The sequence below is a fragment of the Malus sylvestris genome, chromosome 15 (assembly GCF_916048215.2).
Source record: "Malus sylvestris chromosome 15, drMalSylv7.2, whole genome shotgun sequence".
Classification (NCBI taxonomy): Eukaryota; Viridiplantae; Streptophyta; class Magnoliopsida; order Rosales; family Rosaceae; genus Malus; species Malus sylvestris.
The window spans coordinates 8,584,849-8,607,592 of NC_062274.1; the positions used below are offsets into that span (position 1 = coordinate 8,584,849).

The following is a 22,744-nucleotide window of genomic DNA, read 5'->3' on the forward strand; positions in this document are numbered from 1 at the left end:
ATTGGGCTAGGTTGCATGGGTGCAATGAGGGTTGGGCTGTAATGAGGCCTTGTAGGGTATAGGTTTTGTCATTCATTGTGAAAAGCATTGTTTTGTTTCTGAAATGCCACCCAATGTACCCGAGTGACTCGAGCCATTCAGCATCCAAAATCAGTTCATAGCCTGGGATATTTAAGAGGAGAAATGAACCAATATGAGTGTGATCTTGTAGGTGTATGGTGACATTGTGGGCTCTCATGCTGGCATGGACTTTTTGGTGGGAAGCTGTAGTGAAATGGACTGGTGGAATATCCTTTTAACACACATAATCCATCATTTATATAGGAACACGTGGTATACTATCTAATGTGACGGTCACACTGAAGAACCTCTGAATGAAAAGCTATTTTTTGGCTGATCCCACTTTAAACTTGACTACTGCCTGGTGTAACTCTGTGATGCTCATTTTCTATTTACCCATGTTAAGTTTGAGTTATTACAGGTATGCCATCATTTTTACAAAGTATATATTACTGAATATTATATATTTTTCTTTCCTTCGTTCTCCCTTCTCCTATCTCCGTTCCTCAGCTAATGACGACGGCCAGATATTTCCGTTCGAAAGCCGACGAATCGGACCTCACCGTTTCACCAATCGTCTCCCTTTCATCTTAGGAACAAGAAAACCAGTCGCATGCCTCGATTCGTTAGGGTTTCGACGAGGATTTTCGAAAACTCCTCAGAGTTTTCCGACATTTTTGTGACGATTCCGGCGAAGATCGGCGTCGAGGTTGGTCTCAAGCTATTCCTCAGAACCTCAGGTACCTTCTGCATCTATTGCACTCAAAGATCTGCTTCAATTTTTTGATTTAATATAATTGGGTTTTAGTTAATTTTTCGTGGATTTTTTTCCTTTAAATTTCTGGGTTGTGCACAAGTTTTCGTTAAATTTGTAACTTTTTTTTGTGTGATTTTATCTGAAAGTTATGGTTGCCTTGAAGGATGGTAAGCCCCCTCACTCTCCTCTTTCTCTCTCTCTCTACACTTTGTGTAGATTATATTTTGTTTGATTGCAGAGTTTTTGGTTCTTAAAAATCTCCAATGTATTTTATTTGGTTTCCTCTTAATTTTATTTATTATTGAATGTTGCCTAAAAATCTATGAAGGGTTGGTTTGCTCTTTTGATCGTGGACTAAAAGATTTGAATGAATTATGATAATCTCTTTAACTTTAACTAGCTTCAAATAGAAGCTCTGAGTTTTCATTTCTATGGAAGCATGGCGGAAAACTATCCCCAAAAGATCTGTATTTTAATAGTTAAATTCATTTTGGACCCTGTAATACGAGTTTCAAACGCTTCATAGATAGCATTGCAACTTCCAGATCATGCTGAAAGCAGAAAGTGCTTTTGGTTCATATTAAAGCAGTTGATAAAGTTGTTCTTCTTGCTTGATATTTAATTCGAATTTTGATCTTCGACAAATTCCCAGAATATTAATACATGTTTTTCATTACTCTTTATTAAGAGTACCCTTTTGTGCATATAATTCATCAGCAGATCTCAATCAAAGTTGTATATGATTTGGGGAGGGAAGTGGTTGCAGGTGATGGGGGTGGGAGGGTGGGCACCGGGGCGGGATTTGGGGAAGATGATCTGGGTTTTGCTTTTTTTTTTTTTTTTTTTTAATAACTTTTCTTTAAATAATTATTTTTTTTGAATTTTGAATTTTGAATTTCCACATGGACCCTTAATGACATGTGGCGTCCAGTCATTGTCCACATAAACGCCACGTCATCAATTAACGGAAGACTTAACAGCCAGACTAACGGATGTATGAGACTGTTCCAAAATTAACACTTTAATTATGATTCTGGGACGAAAAAAACTTCATGTACCAATTGTTGAAAATCAAGAAACCCTCACGACTATGGAATGTTACAAACCTTTGAAATTCTTCACAATTATCCAGTAATGTAGAACAGAAGCCACCAAAATCTTATGAAATATACATTTTCTTTTCTGTTCTTTCATCTCATGATGGTATTAGATATGTTTGGGTTATGAGTTCATCATATATTTTTGTTGAACATTTGCCAGAATTATATATCTGGAGGGGGAGAAACATTTGTACAGCCAGTCACCTTCAACCCTAATCTTAATTTATATAACTTGGTGCATACCATCCTTCCCTTCCCTTTTCAAGCAGCAAAATAGTGGAAATGTTGGAGGTGTCTGGTCTTTTCATTTCGTTGGTCTGGTGCTTAAGTTTGCAGCTTCCTAGGACATAAGATATCCTTACTACTCACTTCGTAATCCACGGCTTCAATGAATCCACTATTTTTCTCACTGTTTTTGCTTATTGTGGAATTTGGGTTCTTTTTTTTTTGGGTGATTTTTTATTGGTTAATTGGTTTTGTTGCAGGTTAGAGCGGTCAAGGTTCAAAAGATATTGGTAGAACTCAGACCGGTGTGTTATGCTTACTGCTCTAACTGTTTCACTTACAATTTTAATAAGCATCTTTTGCTGAATTTACTTTTGATTATCTTTTTTATGGAATTCAAAATTTGAGTTGATTAAAATTGGTAATTTGTTTTGATTTGTTGTCATATAGTTGATTAGTTGGTAATTAAATGCAAATATTTTGCTTTAACTTTTTAAGAATCCAGATATTTTCCAAATCACAATCTGATTTGGATTGCATATAGTCGTACATGTAATAAATGAAATTTCAAACAAGTAATGTTGGTGATAAAATAGACGATTTATAAATTATTTGACAATCCTGACCTAAGATGTGGGTTTAATTGGGTTTCCTTTTGTTTGTTTGTTGATGGCACCAAGTTGTGGTTTTTGCTTGATTCATTGTTTGGGTTATAATATGAACTTGAAAGGTGTAATATTAAAAAATGTACACCCCATTTACAGGAAAACGAAGAAGAAAAAACGAAGAAGAAAGAAGAGTGAAATACTTGGAAGCAATAGAGAACCACGTCAAAAGTAACCAAGATACCTTTTCTATGTAAAATATTCTACAGACATCTTTTTTTTTCCTTATTGAACATATGTAATAGATTTTGATATATTTACTATATTTCACACATTTAATCTGTTTTAAAATCCGCGGCATTGCGCTGGCTAAATTGCTAGTTAAGTCTATATGAAGGGAAAAATATACAAACTTTTGAGAACCGAAATTAAGGTTGGGAGGTATTTGAAGGGAGAATGCGATAAAGGAAAGAATAGGGAAATTAAAGGAAAGAACAAAATTTTGTGAGCTTTCCTACTTTTTGTGTTAATATATAATTTAGGTTGGGTTTTTCAATAAGATTTGGTCACTTGGGATGCCTGAATTTAAAATTGGTGAGCACTACATTAAAAATTGATGAGCAGTCAAATGAAACTCATGAATCTCACTGTGACCTTTCCTACGGTGAAAAGCTACAATGAAACTTTTCCTCAACATAGTATTTATTTATTTTATTTTATTTTAAGTACAAAGGAGACATATTATTTAAATTTCATACATAGACAAGCAACTGCAAATTAACATGTACATATAATGCACGCTAGAAATTAAATGGGAAAGAAGAGGGAGAAATTAAGTAGGAAACTTAGCGTTGAGCGCATTGGGAAAAAGAACACACCGTTTGTATGAAAGTGAGCATGATGATCAAAGTAGCAGCAAATACAGAAATAGTTGTCCAAGGTGAGTAGAAATATTTTTGTTTCAGATCTGCCTTCCATTTGTTCCACCTCTTATTGTAGTACTTGTTGAGGCCCTCTGTAAGCTTAGCATAATAGAAATGTTTTCTTTCAAACACAACCCCTTTGCCAAGGCTGTTAATCAGAGTAGACACCTCACTGTTGTCACCAAGCATGGTTTCAACAATTCCATTCCTGACAAGCAATTCCACATCATTTGGGGTGTTGACAAAAGAATCCATGAGGATGATATAGTCAATTAAGTGGCGGGTTTTTTCAGTGCAACGGAATTGCTCAAAGGCAATAAGGTTTCGGAGTACAAGCTCCGTGTTATCATCGATCATTAGATTTGGAATTTCCAAAATCCCGTCTTTAAAACACATAGCAAATAGATTCTTGTTTGATCGCTTCTTAAACTTGATGCCAGCCTGGTGTAGTTTCGTCATGCTGGGTACAGCTAGAGTTTTGACCGACCCTCGATTGTCCCTCTCTTCCTCATCCGTTGGTAGATTTAAAGCTCTAATCAAATCAACAAAATGATCTACTTTTAAACTAGGGGAAGATTTCGAATTGTCTCTTTGCACGTATGAACTCGTTGATTCGTTGCAGAACTGGCAGGAGAGGTCAAATACTGAAGGCTTCTCCTCGGCGGCAAAGAGATCCTCAAGAACGAAAAAAGGCAGCTGATTTTCAAGCAAAAGCAAGTCAGGTAATACAGAATTTACCAACCATGGTTTGTGAAAGATGCGGTCATTGCTATCCCGCTTGATCGGATCCAAGAACCTCAATAAGAACTCAATGATGAACGCGGCATCCACAAGAATGATTCTTACAAATTCATCACTGCTCAACTCAATGGTCTGCGCATAGCAACTGCGCAATTCCGCTTCCCTGCCCTTTATTTTCGTTACATAATCTGCCAAGGGGACCTTTGTCCGATCCAAAAAATACCGCAGATACCTCCTCTTGTGTTCTTCCATGTCTTTTAAGCCTTCCTTGCCGTGGTGAAGCGGACCTATAGAGACTACTTGAGGTGTGTAGGCCTTTTCATTTACACGCCGTAGTTCTTCAGGAATTCTGAAGATACAACCCAAATTGGACAAGGGAGGCAAGCCCTCTAACTCCTCACTCATTGAATTTGCTAACGGAATGCAAGGGTTTTCGATGTCATCTGGATCTTCGCTGATTTCTTCCATTTAATGCTGATGTGTTTGTTGTTGCAAATCGTAATTGCTGACAACAAGATGATGATCACTGACACATCAATAAACAATTCTTCGCTAACAGAGAAATTAATCCAAGCATTGAGAAAACATGACAACAATCAAATCCAATCTAGATAATAGAGAAAATTATTAATCCAAGAAATGCAAATACGTACACCCGAAAAAGTTAAATTTTGTTTTATATATTTGTGAGGAGCGCGTTTAGTGAAATTGGATTAATTTCTTCTATCCACCTTCTTATATTTGGTTTTAATCAATGTGGGATGAGAGAAAAATATAGAGCAAAATAGTAGTATCTGCAAATAATAAGTCATAAACTTGTATTCTTGTAGTTTTTTCATACAGTTGTCATGTCCCACATGGAACTGAAGGAGTTTATTTTTATTTTTATTTTTAGTATTTTGATATTTTGGCAACAAAGAAAAAAAAGATAACCCAATAAACTAACAAATATAACTAACAAATCATTGAATTGTCCATCCATACAATTATTCGAAAACATGTCTCTATAGGCAAAAAAAAATTATTTTATGTCTCTCCAGGCAAGTGTCTAAAGAACAAAACTAATTGATTTAACAAACCAAGCTCACGTGACATTGCCGTGGGATTGTGACATAACCTTTAATTCATCACCGATTGCTCAAGTGGAGCCAAATAGAGGTTGGTGTGTAAAGTTGGCTCCATACAACATCAGAGGATGTGGAGTAGGGGTGGGCAAACGGGTCCTGGGCCCGTGGATAGGGGCGGGTATTGATGGTTTGGAACGGGTACGAAGCGAGTCCATATTATTTTACATACAAAGCAGGGCGGGATGGGTGAAGTCGAACAACTCGAAACAATGAATCAGTCATCTCCTCTGTTTGACTCAGATTTGCATGGAAACCGAGCTCTACTAACTGTCTTTTTCAATTTCAAGGTATTATGTTTTAGGGATTTAGGATTGAAAATTATATTAGGATTTAGGGATTTAGGGATTTTGTTGGGTTCTTGAATCTTGACTTTTATTCTGTTCCAATTTCAAATCTTTTGTTTAATTGAATTTGAATATTCTGTTGGGTATTTTTAATTAGATTATGTAAACTGGATTTGAGTGTAAATTGGATTTGTATGTCTCTCATGGGTTTTATGAAGAAGTACTCCAACTATATGACAAAATGCGTAAACTGGGGGTTTGGGGAGATGGGTTTACATTTCCTTTGGTTATTAGGGAGTGTGCATGGTCATGTTATACATATGGGTTTTCAGAATCATCTTCATGTTGTCAACAACTTGTTGGTAATGTACGGGAAAATTGGTCATGTTATACTATGGTCTCTAGCTATGCCTTTAATTATGACTGCGATGTTTATCAGGATGAATTTAGAAGGGTTTGTGCCGAACCCTGTGACTTGGACATCATTATTGTCAAGTCATGCTCGTTGTGGCCGCCATGAAGAAACCTTTGAGTTGTTTGGTAGAATGAGGTCGGTAGGAATTGAAACTACAGCTGAATCGCTTTCTGTGGTGTTATTTGTATGTGCTAATGTAGAAAATCAGCTGTGTTGCTGTTTTTTTTTTCCTTCAATCTGTGCAGCTGCTGATGTGCTGCTATGTGATGTAATTATTCTGACTAAGCTGTGAATCTGTGCAACTGCAACTTCAATATGTGAATCTGTATAAAAATTCAGTTTTTTCCCCCTCCCGAAAAAAAAGGACCCGTGGACCCGGCCCGTTTCAAACGGACCATGTTAGGTCCGGTTCCTGTATTGAAATTTGTTGTACCCAGCCCGACCCTTTTCTTTTAAATGCTGGTCTGGTTCGGTCCCTTCAAATTTGGGCCCAGCTCAGCCTGTGCCCAACCCTAATGTGGAGAGGCATTTCACATTGGGAAAGTATACTAATAATTTAAAAATTAAAAATAAGTAATTCACTCCTAATTACATGGAGTCTTTTGATGATAGAACTCTGTAGTTGAGGTTCATTGAGCCAGATACCATTTATATATTAGACTTAAGTGGTTAATTAAAGAAAATATTAGTGCAGGTTGTACTTAATAATAGACACTTAAAAAATTGAAACATATATACACAATCAAACTATACAACTCAAAGATATTAAAATGAAAGTTGCATCATTGAAGATGATCAAATGAATTGAAAATATCAAATAACATACATTAACGGAGGATGTAGAAGAATAATGTAATCATGCTATAATAGTTAACCAGTTTCATAAATCACTAGGTCAAGTAGTGCACAAATTGATGAAATGTGATATTCATACGAGAAACCAATTCGTTCTTATGTCAAACATGAATCCTTCTTAACTTTGGCTGATGACAACAACAATAGCAAAGTGACATCAACAAGGTTACGTCATCAGGCGCGTGAAGATAGACGAACTTTCATTTAAAGGCCAATATAATTTGGGGCATGAGGCCAATAATTGTAGAACAGAGGAATGCATACTACCATTCAAACATAAAATTAAAATCTTCCAGAAACAAAGAATACATACCTCTGTTTAGTTTTGTTTCTTCTCCTTTGATTCGTTCAAAGACTAGAAATAATAAACACATTACACGAGTGTGTAAGGAAAGAAAAGGCGTACGTAGAAATCACTTCATAACATATATGTAAAGGGACCAGGGTCCTCTCATGAGCTAAGGATGAGGATCCTCCTCATCAAGGGATGTGGGCCGTTGGATGAAAAATCCAACGGCTACAATTATTATAACTTTAAAGGGACCCCCTGTTTGTAGCCGTTGGATTTTCATCCAACGGCCCACACTCATTGATGAGGAGGATCCTCATCCTTAGCTCAGGAGAGGATCCTGGTCCCTTTACATATATGTTATGAAGTGATTTCTACGTATGATGGGTGACCCACTAGGAATTTCTCGTGTGAGTTCCCAGAAACAAAATCGTGAGGGTGTGGTCGGGGCCCAAAGCGGACAATATCGTGCTACGGCGGAGTCGAGCCCGAGATGTTGGTGGGGGCCCGGGCTGGGATATGACAATTTTGTATCAGAGCCAATCCCTAGTGAGGGCATGGTCGAGGCCCAAAGTGGACAAAATCGTGCTACGGTGGAGTGGAGCCCGGGATGTGGTGGGGGCCCGGGCCGAGATGTGACAATTTGGTATCAAAACCAATTCCTAGCCGGAGGTGTGCCGACGAGGACGTCGGGCCCCTAAAGGGGGTGGATTGTAAGATCTCACATCTTTTAGGAGCTCACTGGCTTCGAGTTTCATCGGAACTTCGAAGTTAAGCGAGTTCGAGCGAGAGTATTCCCATGATGGGTGACCCACTGAGAATTTCTCGTGTGAGTTCCTAGAAACATAACCGTGAGGGCGTGGTCGGGGCCCAAAGCTGACAATATCGTGCTACGGCGGAGTCAATCCCTGGGATGTGGTGGGGGCGCGGGCTTGGATGTGACAGTAAATTTTATAAAACAATTAATCCTATAATTAAGGTATTATGTGTATTTACATATTTACTACAATTTATAAATTTTAGGGTATATTTGGTATGAAAATAAAAATAAACTAACATGTAATCCATCGGACCTATCTCAACAAAAACTTAAAGTGGACGATTTCTAATTATGGCTCACAAAATTGAACTTATATTAGGTTTACTATAAAAACAAAAACAAAAAATGCTTATCTATCTTGTATATGAGAAGAAAAAAAATACTAATACAAAAGACAAAAATGTCAAAAAGTGAACAAAAAGGAAGATGGTGGGGGGTAATAAATGCTAACAAAGTGGGGTCATTTTAAACTTTAAAACCAACTCCAACCCTCGGAGTAAGTTTCAAATTTTCCCCTCTATTCCCACCATTTCATTCCAACCCTTGTGCTAAAATAGATTAAGTGTTAGAACTAAAAAAAAAAAAACATCAATTCCCCCCAAGATTTAACCCAAAATTAGTGGTGGGCCCCACGTGTGAGAGTGGAACAATGGGAGTGGACTGGACTCGCCCAGCCCAGATGCGCCCATGGCCCAGCACACGTGCACTCACCCAACCCGCCTCAACTTCGCTAGCCAACCCACGTGGGGATGTCGGGCTACTGTCGGCCCATGACATGAGTCCAACGGCTTTTTTTGGTGATCCCACGAGCATAATTCAAATGATTCTTGGAGATCCAACGATCCATTTTAATTGATTTAATTTTTAGTTTTATATTTATATATTTATTCAATTCAACGGCTGAGGTCGAATATAATCAAATCTAATGGTAAAAAAAAGATCTAACGGCCAAAATTTAAATCCAACGGCTAAAATAATTAAAAAACATTATTTAACTCAAAATTCACCCAAAAACTCTATAAATACATATGTATTTGTTCAAACATCACACAAAACTCACTTTTCTCCTACAATTCTTCCAATTTTTCTTTCTACCATCTTCCAAAACCATTTCTTCCCATTTCCAAAACATCCACACAAATCTCTATCATGTGTTTCATATTCTTCCATAGTGTTTCATGAGTTTCATGTGTCAATTTAGTGATTTTTCAATATGTATCGGAATTTAAATATTTTTAGGTTAAAATGTTCATAAAATAAATTTAGGATAGTCTACATAATTTTTTTTAAAGTTAATTTAAAAAAAAAACCTAAATTCATTCTTTAATAATCTGGGTCTAAAATTTTAGGCCAAAAGTGTTGGAGTATAAAAAGCTGTTTCTGGATTAAAACCTAAATTTTCGTTGCTAAAAATTTTAGGTTTTACTCTAAGGGTTGGAAATGGTCTAAAAAGAAAACAATATATATATATAATACGAAATTCAGCAAAAAAATAAAAATAAAAATAAAAATAAAATAAAAAGAAAAGAAGATACTATCCATATATTAGGCCTAATGGTTAATTGAAGACATTATCAGTGCATAGTTATACTTAGTAGTGGAGACTTATGAAACTTAAACATATATACACAGCCAAACCATTCAAGTCAAAGATATTAAGAAGAAGCTACATCATTCCCTTAAGGAGTAAATATGACACAAAGTTTCAAACTGATGGATATGTGCAAACATAGCAATGGAGAAGAAAAAAGCCAGACGAAAGATTATAAATTAAAAAGTGAGTTATTATTGGTACTAAAAATATGTTGTCTGACTCATTTTGAAGGGAAATTATTATTTTGAGAATGTGTGCATGATAATTTGTTGAAGTATTAATAACAATACTTCTCATCTAAAATTAAAAAAATAAATAAAAAATGTAGCGAATTCGCACCTGTTTTGTATACAGGAAAACAAGCAAGTTTGCAGGTTGATTTACCTCTTGTAGATGAATAAGAAAACTCAATACATATTACTTGCTCATCTGGTAGATTAAAAATAAACTTTCTTATAACAGTAGCACGATGATAGGCTGCCTATATATAAGCATTTCTTCTTCAATATGTGTTTGCAGAACAGGTTTAAAGGCCATATTCAATTAATGTCGTGATTGATCATCTTGCTACCTATCCTTGTCTTTCCTTAACTATAAACAAAAGTGGTTGATACTACTTCTTCAATTAATGTGGTCACAGTCTGACAGAACGTAAATTTGGAAAGTCTCGATATTGTGTTAGCCAGATTTATCTCACTTACTGTGCTCCATTTATTAGCTTCCTCATAACTTATAGAAGAAGACAAAATTCCTTCACTTATACATATAATAATTGCTGCAAGATGGGCTTGATTCACCCCTGGCCAATGTTTGTGGTGGAATGAACGAGCAACCTCAATTTGGCCTGCAAAGCCAACTACGTAAGCAAGGGTACTTTAGGCGTTTCCTATCCTCCACATTTATTATTCAGTGTTTGAAATTTCTTCGATATAAAAATTAGAAAAAGATACGGAAGGGGAATGAAGTATAAACTTCAGAAGATATTAGAGAAATTCTTAAATAAAATCGACAGTTTTTATCGGTATTTTCGTCATATAGGTTAAATATCGACGAACTCCCAAATGATACTTCCTAAATTTTCATTCTAAATGTCCACATTTTTTAGCAAACTTCCATCAAAAGCAACCACTAATGATATCGATATTGAAGGTTGATATTTTCTATAATTTAACGTAGTACTGCTAGCGTTAGATTAATTCAACCAAATTACAAACAGTCAACCAGTTCCCAAGTTGTGTACAAATTGATGGAAAGTGATATTCATACAAGTAACCAATCCGTGAATTCATCGAGTGGTTGGAAAACTATACGTGTTGGAAGATCTTTATTTTGGGCTTTAACAATCAATAACAAAATGACATCATCAAGATTACGTCATCTGGCAATAATGGTCCATTCACGTGGAGATGGAGGAACTTTCATTTAGTGGACGTATATAATTGAGGGCCATGACCTATGAGGCCATTAATTATAGAACAGAGGCATACAAACTACCATTCAAACATAAAAAACTAAAATCTTCAAGAAACAAAATATGCATCCCTCTTTTCTTCTGTTTCTTCTATTTTGAATCGGTCCAAAGATTAGAAACAATAAGCATGAGTATTCCTACAATCAAGGAATAACGTTACTTATTTTATTAATTTAATCAAAAAATTAATTTGATAAAAAGGTTACAATAAAATAAAGTTGAATTACAATCATCATACATGTTTTAATAAAGTGGACTATTTCTAATAAGGCATACAAAAAATGGACTTATATTAAAGAATATTCAATTTTGTTTACCCTTCTTTTTATGTGATGCGAAAGAAACTGTTATTAACACTCTAAAAAAATCATCATTAACCAATCTACGAAGCGAAAAATAAGAAAAAAAAAGTGTGCATTATAACATATTTTGGAATGCAAGTAACGTTGGTGTTTAATATTCAGAAGCATGCTTGTGATTTCCAGAACACCTGCTTCTGCCACATCTTCCATCCCAGGCGAGATCTTCTTGCCCTTGCGCCTTCTCTTTGTAACTTTTATTTTCGTCTCGAAAAAAATTCACATTTATACTTCGCATTGGGTTGGTTTGTCATCATTGCCTACAATTCATGTCCAATAAAAGCCAATTCTCAATGGTGGTGGATCCAACAAGATTTCTTGTTGGATAATTTGGAGGGTGTTTCTTATGTGAAGATTGTTGGTACCATATATTGGGCCTCGTCTTTAGACCTCATTCCTAAACTCATGATTTATGTAAAAGAGGAGAAAGCCCTTACTCTATAAAAGGGATCCTCCTCACCTTCATTAGGGGAGAAAAACAAGGCCTCACATCCAGATAGCCTCACAACAATATAGAGGGCAATACCCTCTTAGCCAAATAGAGAGCAAAATGGCAAGGGCTACATCCACAGAGAGCTCCCTTGCCGATCTATTGTAATCCATACATTCATACAGTGAAATGGAATCAACACCAGTGTGGATGTAACCCAATCATTGGCAGTGTGGATGTAGCCCAAGCATTGGGATGAACCACGATACATCTTTGTATTATTATGCGTTTGTGTGATTCACAGTCGGATTTACGTTGGTCCAAGATCTTCCGGATTTTGTGCATCAACAAAGATAATAAAGATAACAACTTGCACGCCGTCTGTTTGATGTATTGTATCAATTAAGTCATGGTCCTCTTACTGTTGCAATTCTATTTTCGCAGTGCCGAATTGAAGGGTAATTTGGAGGGTTTTTATTTTTTTTCCCTAGCGAACAATGGCCTGTAGACATATAGAGAAGGTTATCTAGGGCGCAAAGCATCTAATGGCCAAGCGAAACGGAGCTTTGCATTTGAATGCGATGCCGTATCATTTCTCGGAGGAGTTTGGTGAAGAGCATTTGCCACCAGAGTGGTATCAGAAGGCATTCCCCAAGTTGACGAAATTAACCCAATTGTTGAAAAATGTCGATTTGATTGATGGAAGGCTAGTTAATATCAGTGATGGTTCGATTATCATTGACGACCGTGTTGAACACAGAATGCTTACTTTTAAGTCACCTGCCACGGTATTTATTGGAGCTCCATTGGTACAGAAAGCGCTGAAGAATAATGTGGCGGCATTTAGGGAGGTGTAGAATCTATAAGACTATAACCCGTTTGTGTGTTTTGGTACACCTGGTGAAAGGGAGCCCGTCATTGTGAAATCACTCTCCACAGTAGGTGGCTTTCTCAACATCTCTGCCCAACAAAGGCTGTCAGTGCGTGTCAAAATATCCCCACAGGTCGCACAACACCGCATATGGAGTGGCACACTTGAGGAGGTACTCAATGGATTGAAATCCGAGCTGGATTGTTTGGATTATCGGTGCCCAAGTAAACGGACGAAGATGGGACAGCAGATAGTTTCTAGCTGTCTAAAGTTCTTGGCTGACACATCCACATCTGTTGCATATGAGTACGACTCCTCTTCATGGACACGCCTTGCGCCTGCAAAAGTTATTGACTCTTCTGGTTTGCAAAAATGGGAAGAGGTTCTTGATATGTTCAACGACCTCATTGATTGGTTGAAAAATGAAAGGGAGTTACTCGTTTCCGTAGCAAAGCTTGAGGTCATGAAAGAGGGGCTGTCTCAAGTCCAGGATGTGCTGACTGATAGAAGTGGATTAGAGATATTGAAGTGGATGTACGCGATGGGGTTTATAGCTGTGCTAGTGAGAATGGTTTCTGCTTGTGCATGGGAAGGTTTGTGACTTCAGACGAGGAGGATAGGGTTTGGACCCCAGGGCTCTTGGGCTTTGCCAAGGTTGTTAATCAGAGTAAACACCTCAATGTTGTCTTCAAAGATGGCAAGTCTGGGTAGATGTAATGTTCTACTTGCGAACTAGAAGAAATAGTTTTCTCCGAATTGTCTTCTATCCGCTGTAAACGCACCGTCTCCTGTAAGAACTTGTAAGCGAGCTCTATTATTGAAGATTTGAAGGCAGCCACCCAGCATTTTCCAAGTTAAAAGTGACACAAGGAGCGCTTTTAGTCAGACTGAATTAAAGTGCTTTTAGGCATGAGTTGAAAGCCGTAGGGAGCTTCTTATACGTATGCAAGCTAGAAATCACTTTTCTGTTTTTCTTCAGCCTAAAAGTCTGCATCTAAGTTCTGGATGTAAGACATAATCTGAAATCACAACAACAAGACATTAGGATCACGAATAAATCAAAATCAATATGAAATAGAGATCGACTAATTATATTGAACTTATCTGTAGAATTCGGAAGACATGGTTATGAAGGTGAAGCCTTTGATCCTTGCGAACAAAGTAGAAGTAGTCTTCTACTTCCAGTACCTCTGAATGAACTCTACTATCGAAATAGGCTTATAGTTTTCGTGAGTTTCTATCGGTATGGAAGCAGGGACTGCTCCTAGGTTATATAGCTAGGGTTTCAATCAATTCCTCCCTATTATCGGAAAGGATATCAACCCAAATCATATCTCATCAATTATAGTCCCATCATGACTCTTATTCCTTGTATTTATTTAATAAAGGCCCTTAATTGATTGCATGTAATTAGGACTCCAATATGTTTATTTCCTTAAGGCACCGAGAGTCCTAGAGATTTCATTAACTTGATTGCCAAGTCAATATTCCCTCAATTATTCTCGACATAATCATTGTCATTCACAAAATGGTTTTACATTCTCCCACTTGAATGTCAATGAGAATACCTTAACGAGATAAATATATATGGTGATCACTTGAGTCCACTAAAGTATGCAATCATACCTTTCAAGTAACTTGTCACTTTGAGACTAAGTGCAGAACCAAGGAAAACAAGGCACACATTGGACAGTTCCTTGCACTCCATGATTACATGCACACTCAACTCAAAGCACTATGTTACTAACAAAGTCATGATATCAAGAGCTAATAGTCAAAACATTAGCTCACAATAGTCGAACTGAAAATATGAAAAATATATTTCAGTACAAAAGTAGTTCACAAAAGAACTCAACAGCGTTGGTAACAAAATCCAACTTTTCTGTCAATTTAGAATATAATAAGAGAACAAGTAAAATACGACATACTGTTTACAAAATCAGGATCCCTTATTAAAACTTATGAACAAATTTTAAACCAAATTTACTCTTAAAGTATCAGCCACTAAGACTTCAAATTTTCAATACAAAAGGTAATCTTTACTCCCACTGATTAAAAGAGACAAAATTATATTACTCCCACTGATTAAAAGAGTAAAAGAACAAAAAACTTTATAAATGTCTACAAAACGAAACAGATACCTTTCACATACTCCCATTAGCAAAACATTAGTCATGGGATCTAGAACATAAAATTTGTGAGCTCAACATCTTTATTTTAGATATCTGTAGGGAAATGATTCTCATGACTGAAAAACTATACAAAATTATTTGGTCAGTTTTGTTCATCTAACAATTGACAGAAATAGAAAACTTTAACTGAATGTTTTCTTATTGCATCAAAAGCATATAATTCCAGAATCATCTTTGGACAGAAACTAATTATATTAGGTTTGCATAGCTAAAACACAAAATACAAGGGCAAACGTATATAGCTTCAACACTTTTGAGCAGATGAAGTATATGCAATCTTGTCAATTTCATGTTTCACTATACATTGATTTATATTTGTACTGAATAAGAAAACACTTTTGAGCAGATTAATTATTCATCAATAACATATAAATCACAAGTCCAATTTCTTGAACAACATATAAGAATTAATAAGTAAAACACCTTTGAGCAGAATATACTCATTAACCCTTCTTGAATTTCCTACAAGATTAGTTGCATATGTAACAAATAAAATATAAACAAGTATGATAATGTACGTTTTATTTACCAAAACTATGATCATTAAAAACATGCAAAATTGATGAGTGTGAAGCCCATAATACATTATTTCTCCCACTTGGGCAAACACTCAAAATTGCAAGATTAAACACTAGAGAAAGTGGTTTTCATATAACAAAATATAGGCTAGTTGAATCAATAAAGATAGTGTACACAATCCATTATATAATATAACATGGCAAATTTTTACAAAGTTTGGAGTTAGAAAAACTATCAAAATTGTAATCAAATAGGACACGTTGCAAGGTATGCAAAACTCCATTAGTATTTCCCAAGCTCCACCAAAATTTCAAATTTAATCATAATTTAAATAAAACCAATTTCCAATCTTTAATATGCTCAAAACACAAAAATTTCTTAAATAAATTTGTTGAGTCACAAAATAGTTGGTTTGGACATAATAAACCAATCTATATGTATCAAAATTAGGATTATATAAGGAACAATATCTCAACACCATTAATCGATCTAAAAGTGACAAGTGATTATATCAACCAATGGCTACAAAATTTATTTTAGTGTATGAGAGAAGACCCACATATGTGTTAAATATTAGATCAAAAATTAAAATGAACCTAATAAGAGAATCCAAACTCAAAATTTATGTTTTAATTCTAAAACAAAGTAGAATTAAAGTAAACACATAGATATCTCAATAACATCATTATTTTTTTTTCAACAATAATTTTAATCCAATTTAGAACTCACAGAAAATTAAGGCAAAAGATTGGCAAATTTACCTACTCATTCTCGATTCTGCAAGATTCATCATGGAAGTAGTCGAGTTGTGGAGGATCGAACCAACTCCAAATTGCATGATTGTTACACCTTTGGGCAGAAACTAATCATGCAAAGAAAATACCTGCATAGCTAGCCAAAACATAAAATACACAAAATACATATAGCTTCAACAGCTTTGGCCAGATGAACATATGTTAAAAGTATTTTATGATTTGTTATAATACTAATTTATAATTGGTGAGTGATTTCCTGAATTTCCCATTGGAACAAAAGTATTCACCATATAAATTAGAATTTTGATTTTTCAAAATAATCTTTTAGAACAGTATTAAATAACCGTTTTGTTGGATATTCAATGATTCTCAAAAGATTCAATCAGACACAAAAAGTATGTCGTTGTTTACATTGAACAATAGAGTTCTCGAAAGAGGAAACATGGTTATTCAGTTATTCAATAGGGACCAAAATGATCAATTAGTAAACTGATTCCACTTTCCAATTTTCTCAAAAGACAATTATCATCATAATCAGAATTGATGACCAAACAAAACATTGGTTTAAGCAAAACAAACCAATGAATCTTTAAATCAAAATTTAATCAGTTTTGTTTATAAAATTCATTAGTATTGAGAATTTGCATAACATAAGGACATATTGGAACCATAAACTTGTACAATAATTGGTACCAATAGATGTACACAAATCAGTGAAACAATATCACATAACAAAACTAGTTTTGAAGTACCAAAATTCAGCAGTACTACTTTAGTTTGCAAATTCACTAAAAACTCAATTCTCTTTAGATTGTCATGAAAATTTTTAGGTATGCACTAGACATATATGGCCACTATTTCGCAAAATTTCATGATTTTAAAAATTTTAAGCGAGCCAAACATGAATTCGAAAAGAGAGGTGCTTTAAAAACTGCAGAAAATGTCCAATATAGACCTGAGACTTCAAATTCACCAAATATTCATTGTTCATCCGATATGCATGAAAATTTTCAGACATAAAGTAAACATGAAAATATGTTATTTCCCAAAATTTCATAATTTTTGAGATTTTACAAGTGTACTAAAACCAATTCGAAATAAGTTGTGCTGCTAAAACAACAGAAATTCTGCAAACATACCCAAGACTAAATAATTCACCAAAACTTCAATCTTTCTCCAATATGCACGAATATGTTCAGGAATGAAGTAGACATGTAAAGCTATTGTCACCCAAAATTCCATGATTTTTTCGATTTTAAAAGTGGGCTAAAAAACAAAATCGAAATGGAATTTGCTGCAGAAACCGCATAAATTCTGCAGTACAGTCTTGAGATTAAAAAAAAAATTCACCAATAATTCATTTTCAAACTAATGCTTGTGAAAATTTTCATATTTAAAACAAACATCTCAATGTATATCATACTAAAGTTTCATGAATTTATGAGGTACATTGATATATCAAAATAATATCACAACAGAAGTCTGCAGAATTCCAGCAACATGGTATCACACTTAAAAAAAATTACCATAAATCCATTTCTTGTCAAAAAAAAAACATGAAAAAATACCAGCGTCTACAATCCATTTAATATTATGACATGACCGAATGTCATAATATTTGGAGTTACGGAAGTCTATCAAGCCCAAGTTATTGACATTTGAAGACCCAAAAACTTAACAAGCGAGAGCATACATAAGACATTAGTGTCATGATGTTTACACATGCATCTCAATTTTTGATAAAGCAAGTGTAAAATTGCAGATATTATATTGTATTCAAAACTAAATATAAACCATGAGAACATAAAACCAAAACTTGCAGCTCCTTATATTTTCCCTCAATTATAAAAGGTTCTTTCATATAAGTTTTCTTAATCATGAGCATATGCTTATATAATCAGAAAATGTGCAACATGCCTAATGCAATTCTTCCATTCAATAAAATATCATTAGAATTATTCATATTAAGATTAAGAGTGAGCGGAAGCATGAAATTCCAGGAACTCATAAGAAAACTCCATATATAAGGACCCATGTATACATGGAAAACATGAGCGGAAGCAAGAAGACAAACCTCACAAACTCATAACAAAATTTCATATTAAACTGTATAAGAATTCATATTCGAAAACAATTATAAACCAAATCCAACTTTACTCATGACAGCGAATGATTCTCACCGAAAAATGCCAAGAGGGCAAAAACCCACACAACATAACGAAATTATTATTATATAGTTGTGTAACAAAACAGACCCCTTTATTATTATTAATTAAATGGAATTCCAAATCAAGGAAACCCTAAACAATGCCGAGCAGCAACAACAATGCCATCCAAGTCAATCTTGATCTTAACCATATCAAAATAATTAAATCAAACTATTTAGATGCAAATTGTGGCAACCCTCCAAACTCCAGAAATTGATAATATACACACATATTAATTAAGGTCACAACAAATTAAGAAGAAATTATCAAATTAACCAGGCGAAGGTCAAAATTCAATGCAAAATTGTATATATATATATAGCTTTCATCAAATAGGTATAGAAGCAATCAGATTTGCTTCTTAATATCATGACATGGCTAAGAAAACTCATCTTTACGTCTTTTTACTCATAATAAGGTTGAAAGGAATCATGAAATTAAACAAGAAGGCAAGAAACCCAATGGAGAAGTGTAAATGTATCCATAGTCGCATATATGTTTTCACAACACTAAGACTCATTAGGTAAAACCCCAGCACGATAAAGCAGCGGACGTGTTTGATCATCTATGAAATTATAATCAAACACCTTACCTTTAATCCGAACCCTAAGCTTGTTGTGTGGCTCTGATACCACATGTAAGACATAATCTGAAATCACAACAACAAGACATTAGGATCACGAATAAATCAAAATCAATATGAAATAGAGATCGACTAATTATATTGAACTTATCTGTAGAATTCGGAAGACATGGTTATGAAGGTGAAGCCTTTGATCCTTGCGAACAAAGTAGAAGTAGTCTTCTACTTCCAGTACCTCTGAATGAACTCTACTATCGAAATAGGCTTATAGTTTTCGTGAGTTTCTATCGGTATGGAAGCAGGGACTGCTCCTAGGTTATATAGCTAGGGTTTCAATCAATTCCTCCCTATTATCGGAAAGGATATCAACCCAAATCATATCTCATCAATTATAGTCTCATCATGACTCTTATTCCTTGTATTTACTTAATAAAGGCCCTTAATTGATTGCATGTAATTAGGACTCCAATATGTTTATTTCCTTAAGGCACCGAGAGTCCTAGAGATTTCATTAACTTGATTGCCAAGTCAATATTCCCTCAATTATTCTCGGCATAATCATTGTCATTCACAAAATGGTTTTACACTGGAATGTATGACTTCTTACGATCCTCCATCGTAATATTTCTCTCCCTGGATGTAGCTAGGTATTAGATGCTATCGTCCTTTAGATTTGATGCTTCCAGTAGAAAACATATCAAACCCAATTCCAAATCCAATAGCAGAAATCGAACATGCAAATCCACAGAAACAATCAAAACTCTAAATCGTAAATCCCTAATTCAACATGCATCCTAAATAGAAAATTAATCCCTAAATAGAGACGATTACCGGGGCTTCTCGGTTACTTGCTGGACGTCCGGGATCTCAATCATCGGGGTCTCTTCCGTTTCAGAGAAAAGAAGAAGTGGTGACCGCACCAAGCACGGCGGCGGTGACGGATGAAGAATCGGAATGCGAAACGGGGACTTCTGAGCTCGCCGTTGTTGTAGAAATAGTAGAGAGAGAGAATCGGAGAATCGCTGGATCGTGGTGGCTCATGGCTGTGTGTGGTGGTGACTGTCCGGATTTGTGTGGTGGAGGGAGGCTTCGTTCGTCGGTTCGAGAGAGTTGCAGGCTTGCTGCAGTTGCTTTGAGAGAGAGACAGAGATGGTGGCTGTCCGTTGTGAGTGGGATGCTCGGATGAGGGAGTGCGAGGAGACTCACAGAATCCCTATAACAACGGACGGCCAAGATGTCTAACTTAATCCAAATAATAATTATATATATTTTATTTATATGGTTTCCGTAGTTAAGTTAGACTGAATTCCGTACCGAATACTTTGCGATCAGTTCGGGATGTTGTACCGATATTTTGGGATTTTGGGTTTAAGTTTTTCCTGGTTCGGGGTTGGGATTTTCGAGATTGTTTTTCAATATGTACGTATGCTTCATGCAAGCCTAGAAAAATTTGTCCAACGATCATCTCATATAAATATTTGAACCTACAAAATTTACGTAAGTGTATATTTAGTATTTACGCATGTATATTTAATCCATATGACCGTTATATATATTTGGTGGGTGTGGTGGGAGAGTGATTTTTCTTGCTTCATATTCATATACATGTTTTCCCTTCGTTACTTCAAAACAGGTAATGTTTGCATCTTTATTAAAGATATGATATGTGAAAATGTAATAAGTGCAGCATTACCTTTTTTTTAACTAGTTACATACGTGCATGCAATGAGACATTTTATTTATTTATTTATTTTAGGTACAAAAGAGACATATTATTTAATTTCACGCATAGACAAGCTACTGCAAATTAACAAATACATATATATAGAGTACACGTACTAGAAATTAAATGGGAAATAACAGGGAGAAATTAAATGGAAAAGTACGGAGTGCCTAACTTAGTGTTGATGCTTAGCTAGCAATAGACGACACCGTTTGTATGAGAGTGAGTATGATGATAAAAGTAGCAGCAATGACTGAAATAATTTTCCAAGGTGTGTTGAAATATTTATGTTTCAGATCTGCCTTCCATTTGTTCCACGGCTTTTCGTAGTACTTGTTGAGGTCCTTCATAAGAGTAGCATAATAGAATTCGTCTCTGAACACCAAAACACCTTTGCCAAGGCTGTTGATCAGAGTAGACACCTCATTGTTGTCACCAAGCATATTTTCAACAATTCCATTCTTGACAAGCAATTCCACATCATTTGGGGTGTTCACCAAATAATCCATGAGGAAGATATAATCATTAAAGTAGCGGGTATTTGGAGTGCAATGGCATTGCTCAAAGGCAACAAGGTTTCGGAGTACAAGCTCCGTGCTATCGGATATATTTAGATTTGGAATTTCCAAAATCCCTTCTTGAAAACACATATCAAATAGATTCTTGCTTGATCTCGCCTTAAACTTGACGCCAGCCTGGTGTAGTTTCGTCATACTGGGTACAGCTAGAGATTCGACTGACCCTCGATTTTCATTCTCTTCCTGATCCGTTGGTAGATTTAAGGTTCTAACCAAATCAACAAAATGCTCTACTTTAAAACTAGAAGAAGATCCCAAACCGTCTCTTTTCACATATAAACTCGTTGATACCTTGCAGTAAGTGTATGAGAGATCAAATACTGAAGGCACCGTCGCCGGCACCTCTGCAGTGGCAAAGAGATCCTCAAGAATGAAAAATGGCAGCTGATTTTCAAGCAAAAGCATGTCAGGACATATAATATTTATCAACCATGGTTTGTTAAAGATGCGGTCATTGCTATCGTGAACGATATACCCCCCGTACCTCAATAAGAGCTCAATGATGAACGCGGCATCCACAAGAATGATTCTTACAAATTCATCACTGCACAACTCAATGGTGTGAGCATAGCAACTGCGCAATTTCTCTTCCTTGCCCTTTATTTTCGTTACATAATCTTCCAAGCTGACCCCAGTCCGATATAAAAAATACTGCAGGTACCTCTTCTTGTGTTCTTCCATGTCTTCTAAGCCTTTCTTGCCATGGTGAATCGGACCTATAGAGACTACTTGAGGTGTGTAGGCCTTTTCATTTACACACCGTAGTTGTTCGGGAACTTTGTAGATGCAACACGAAGCGGACAAGGGAGTCAAACCATCCAACTCCTGACTCATTGAAGTTGTTAACTGAATGCGAGGATTTTCGAAGTCATGTGTAGCTTCGTTGCTTCCTTCCATTTAATGTTGATGTGTTTGTTACTCCAAATCGTAATTGCTGACAATGAGATGATGATCAGTGACGCATCAATAAAAAATTCTTCGATAATAGAGAAAATTAATCCAAACATTGAGAAAACATGACAACAATCAAAACTAATCTAGATAATAGAGAAAATTATTAATCAAAGAATTACAAATATAAAAAATTAAATTTTCTTTTATATATTCATGAAGAGAGCGTTTAGTCAGATTGAATTAATTTCTTCTACCTACCCTCTTATATTTTTTTTAATCTACCTGTAATGAGAGAAAAATATAGAACAAAATAGTAGTATCCGTAAATAATAAGTAATAAACTTGTATTCTTGTAATATTTTTTTAG

The 22,744-nt window shown here is 35.4% G+C and overlaps 1 protein-coding gene, 2 long non-coding RNA genes and 1 pseudogene across 11 annotated transcripts in view; 3 read left to right on the plus strand and 1 right to left on the minus strand.

Annotated features, from left to right (window-relative positions):
* Window positions 1-22,744, minus strand: part of LOC126603271 (UPF0481 protein At3g47200-like) — a 92,535-nt gene that overhangs the window by 1,407 nt on the left and 68,384 nt on the right. For 2 of the 9 annotated variants that reach the window (XM_050270072.1, XM_050270071.1), the window contains exons 3-4: window positions 21,224-21,296; window positions 3,432-3,734 (exon numbers count right to left, since the gene is read on the minus strand). The exons of 2 other annotated variants lie outside the window; for them this stretch is intronic. In XM_050270072.1, the coding sequence (XP_050126029.1) occupies window positions 3,593-3,734; window positions 21,224-21,296 (215 nt within the window). In that variant the 3' untranslated portion in view covers window positions 3,432-3,592. Of the gene's footprint in view, window positions 1-3,431; window positions 4,938-7,405; window positions 7,448-20,946; window positions 22,141-22,744 lie in introns of those variants that run through there. 5 more of the 9 variants (XM_050270074.1, XM_050270078.1, XM_050270075.1 and 2 more) reach the window with 5 other exon arrangements.
* Window positions 405-2,631, plus strand: LOC126603284 (uncharacterized). Its single transcript, XR_007616226.1, has 2 exons — window positions 405-800; window positions 2,403-2,631. It is a non-coding gene; the product is annotated as an uncharacterized LOC126603284 (long non-coding RNA).
* LOC126603289 (uncharacterized) lies at window positions 5,367-6,582 on the plus strand. Its single transcript, XR_007616232.1, has 2 exons — window positions 5,367-5,825; window positions 6,262-6,582. It is a non-coding gene; the product is annotated as an uncharacterized LOC126603289 (long non-coding RNA).
* LOC126603276 (uncharacterized) lies at window positions 12,553-13,912 on the plus strand (annotated as a pseudogene).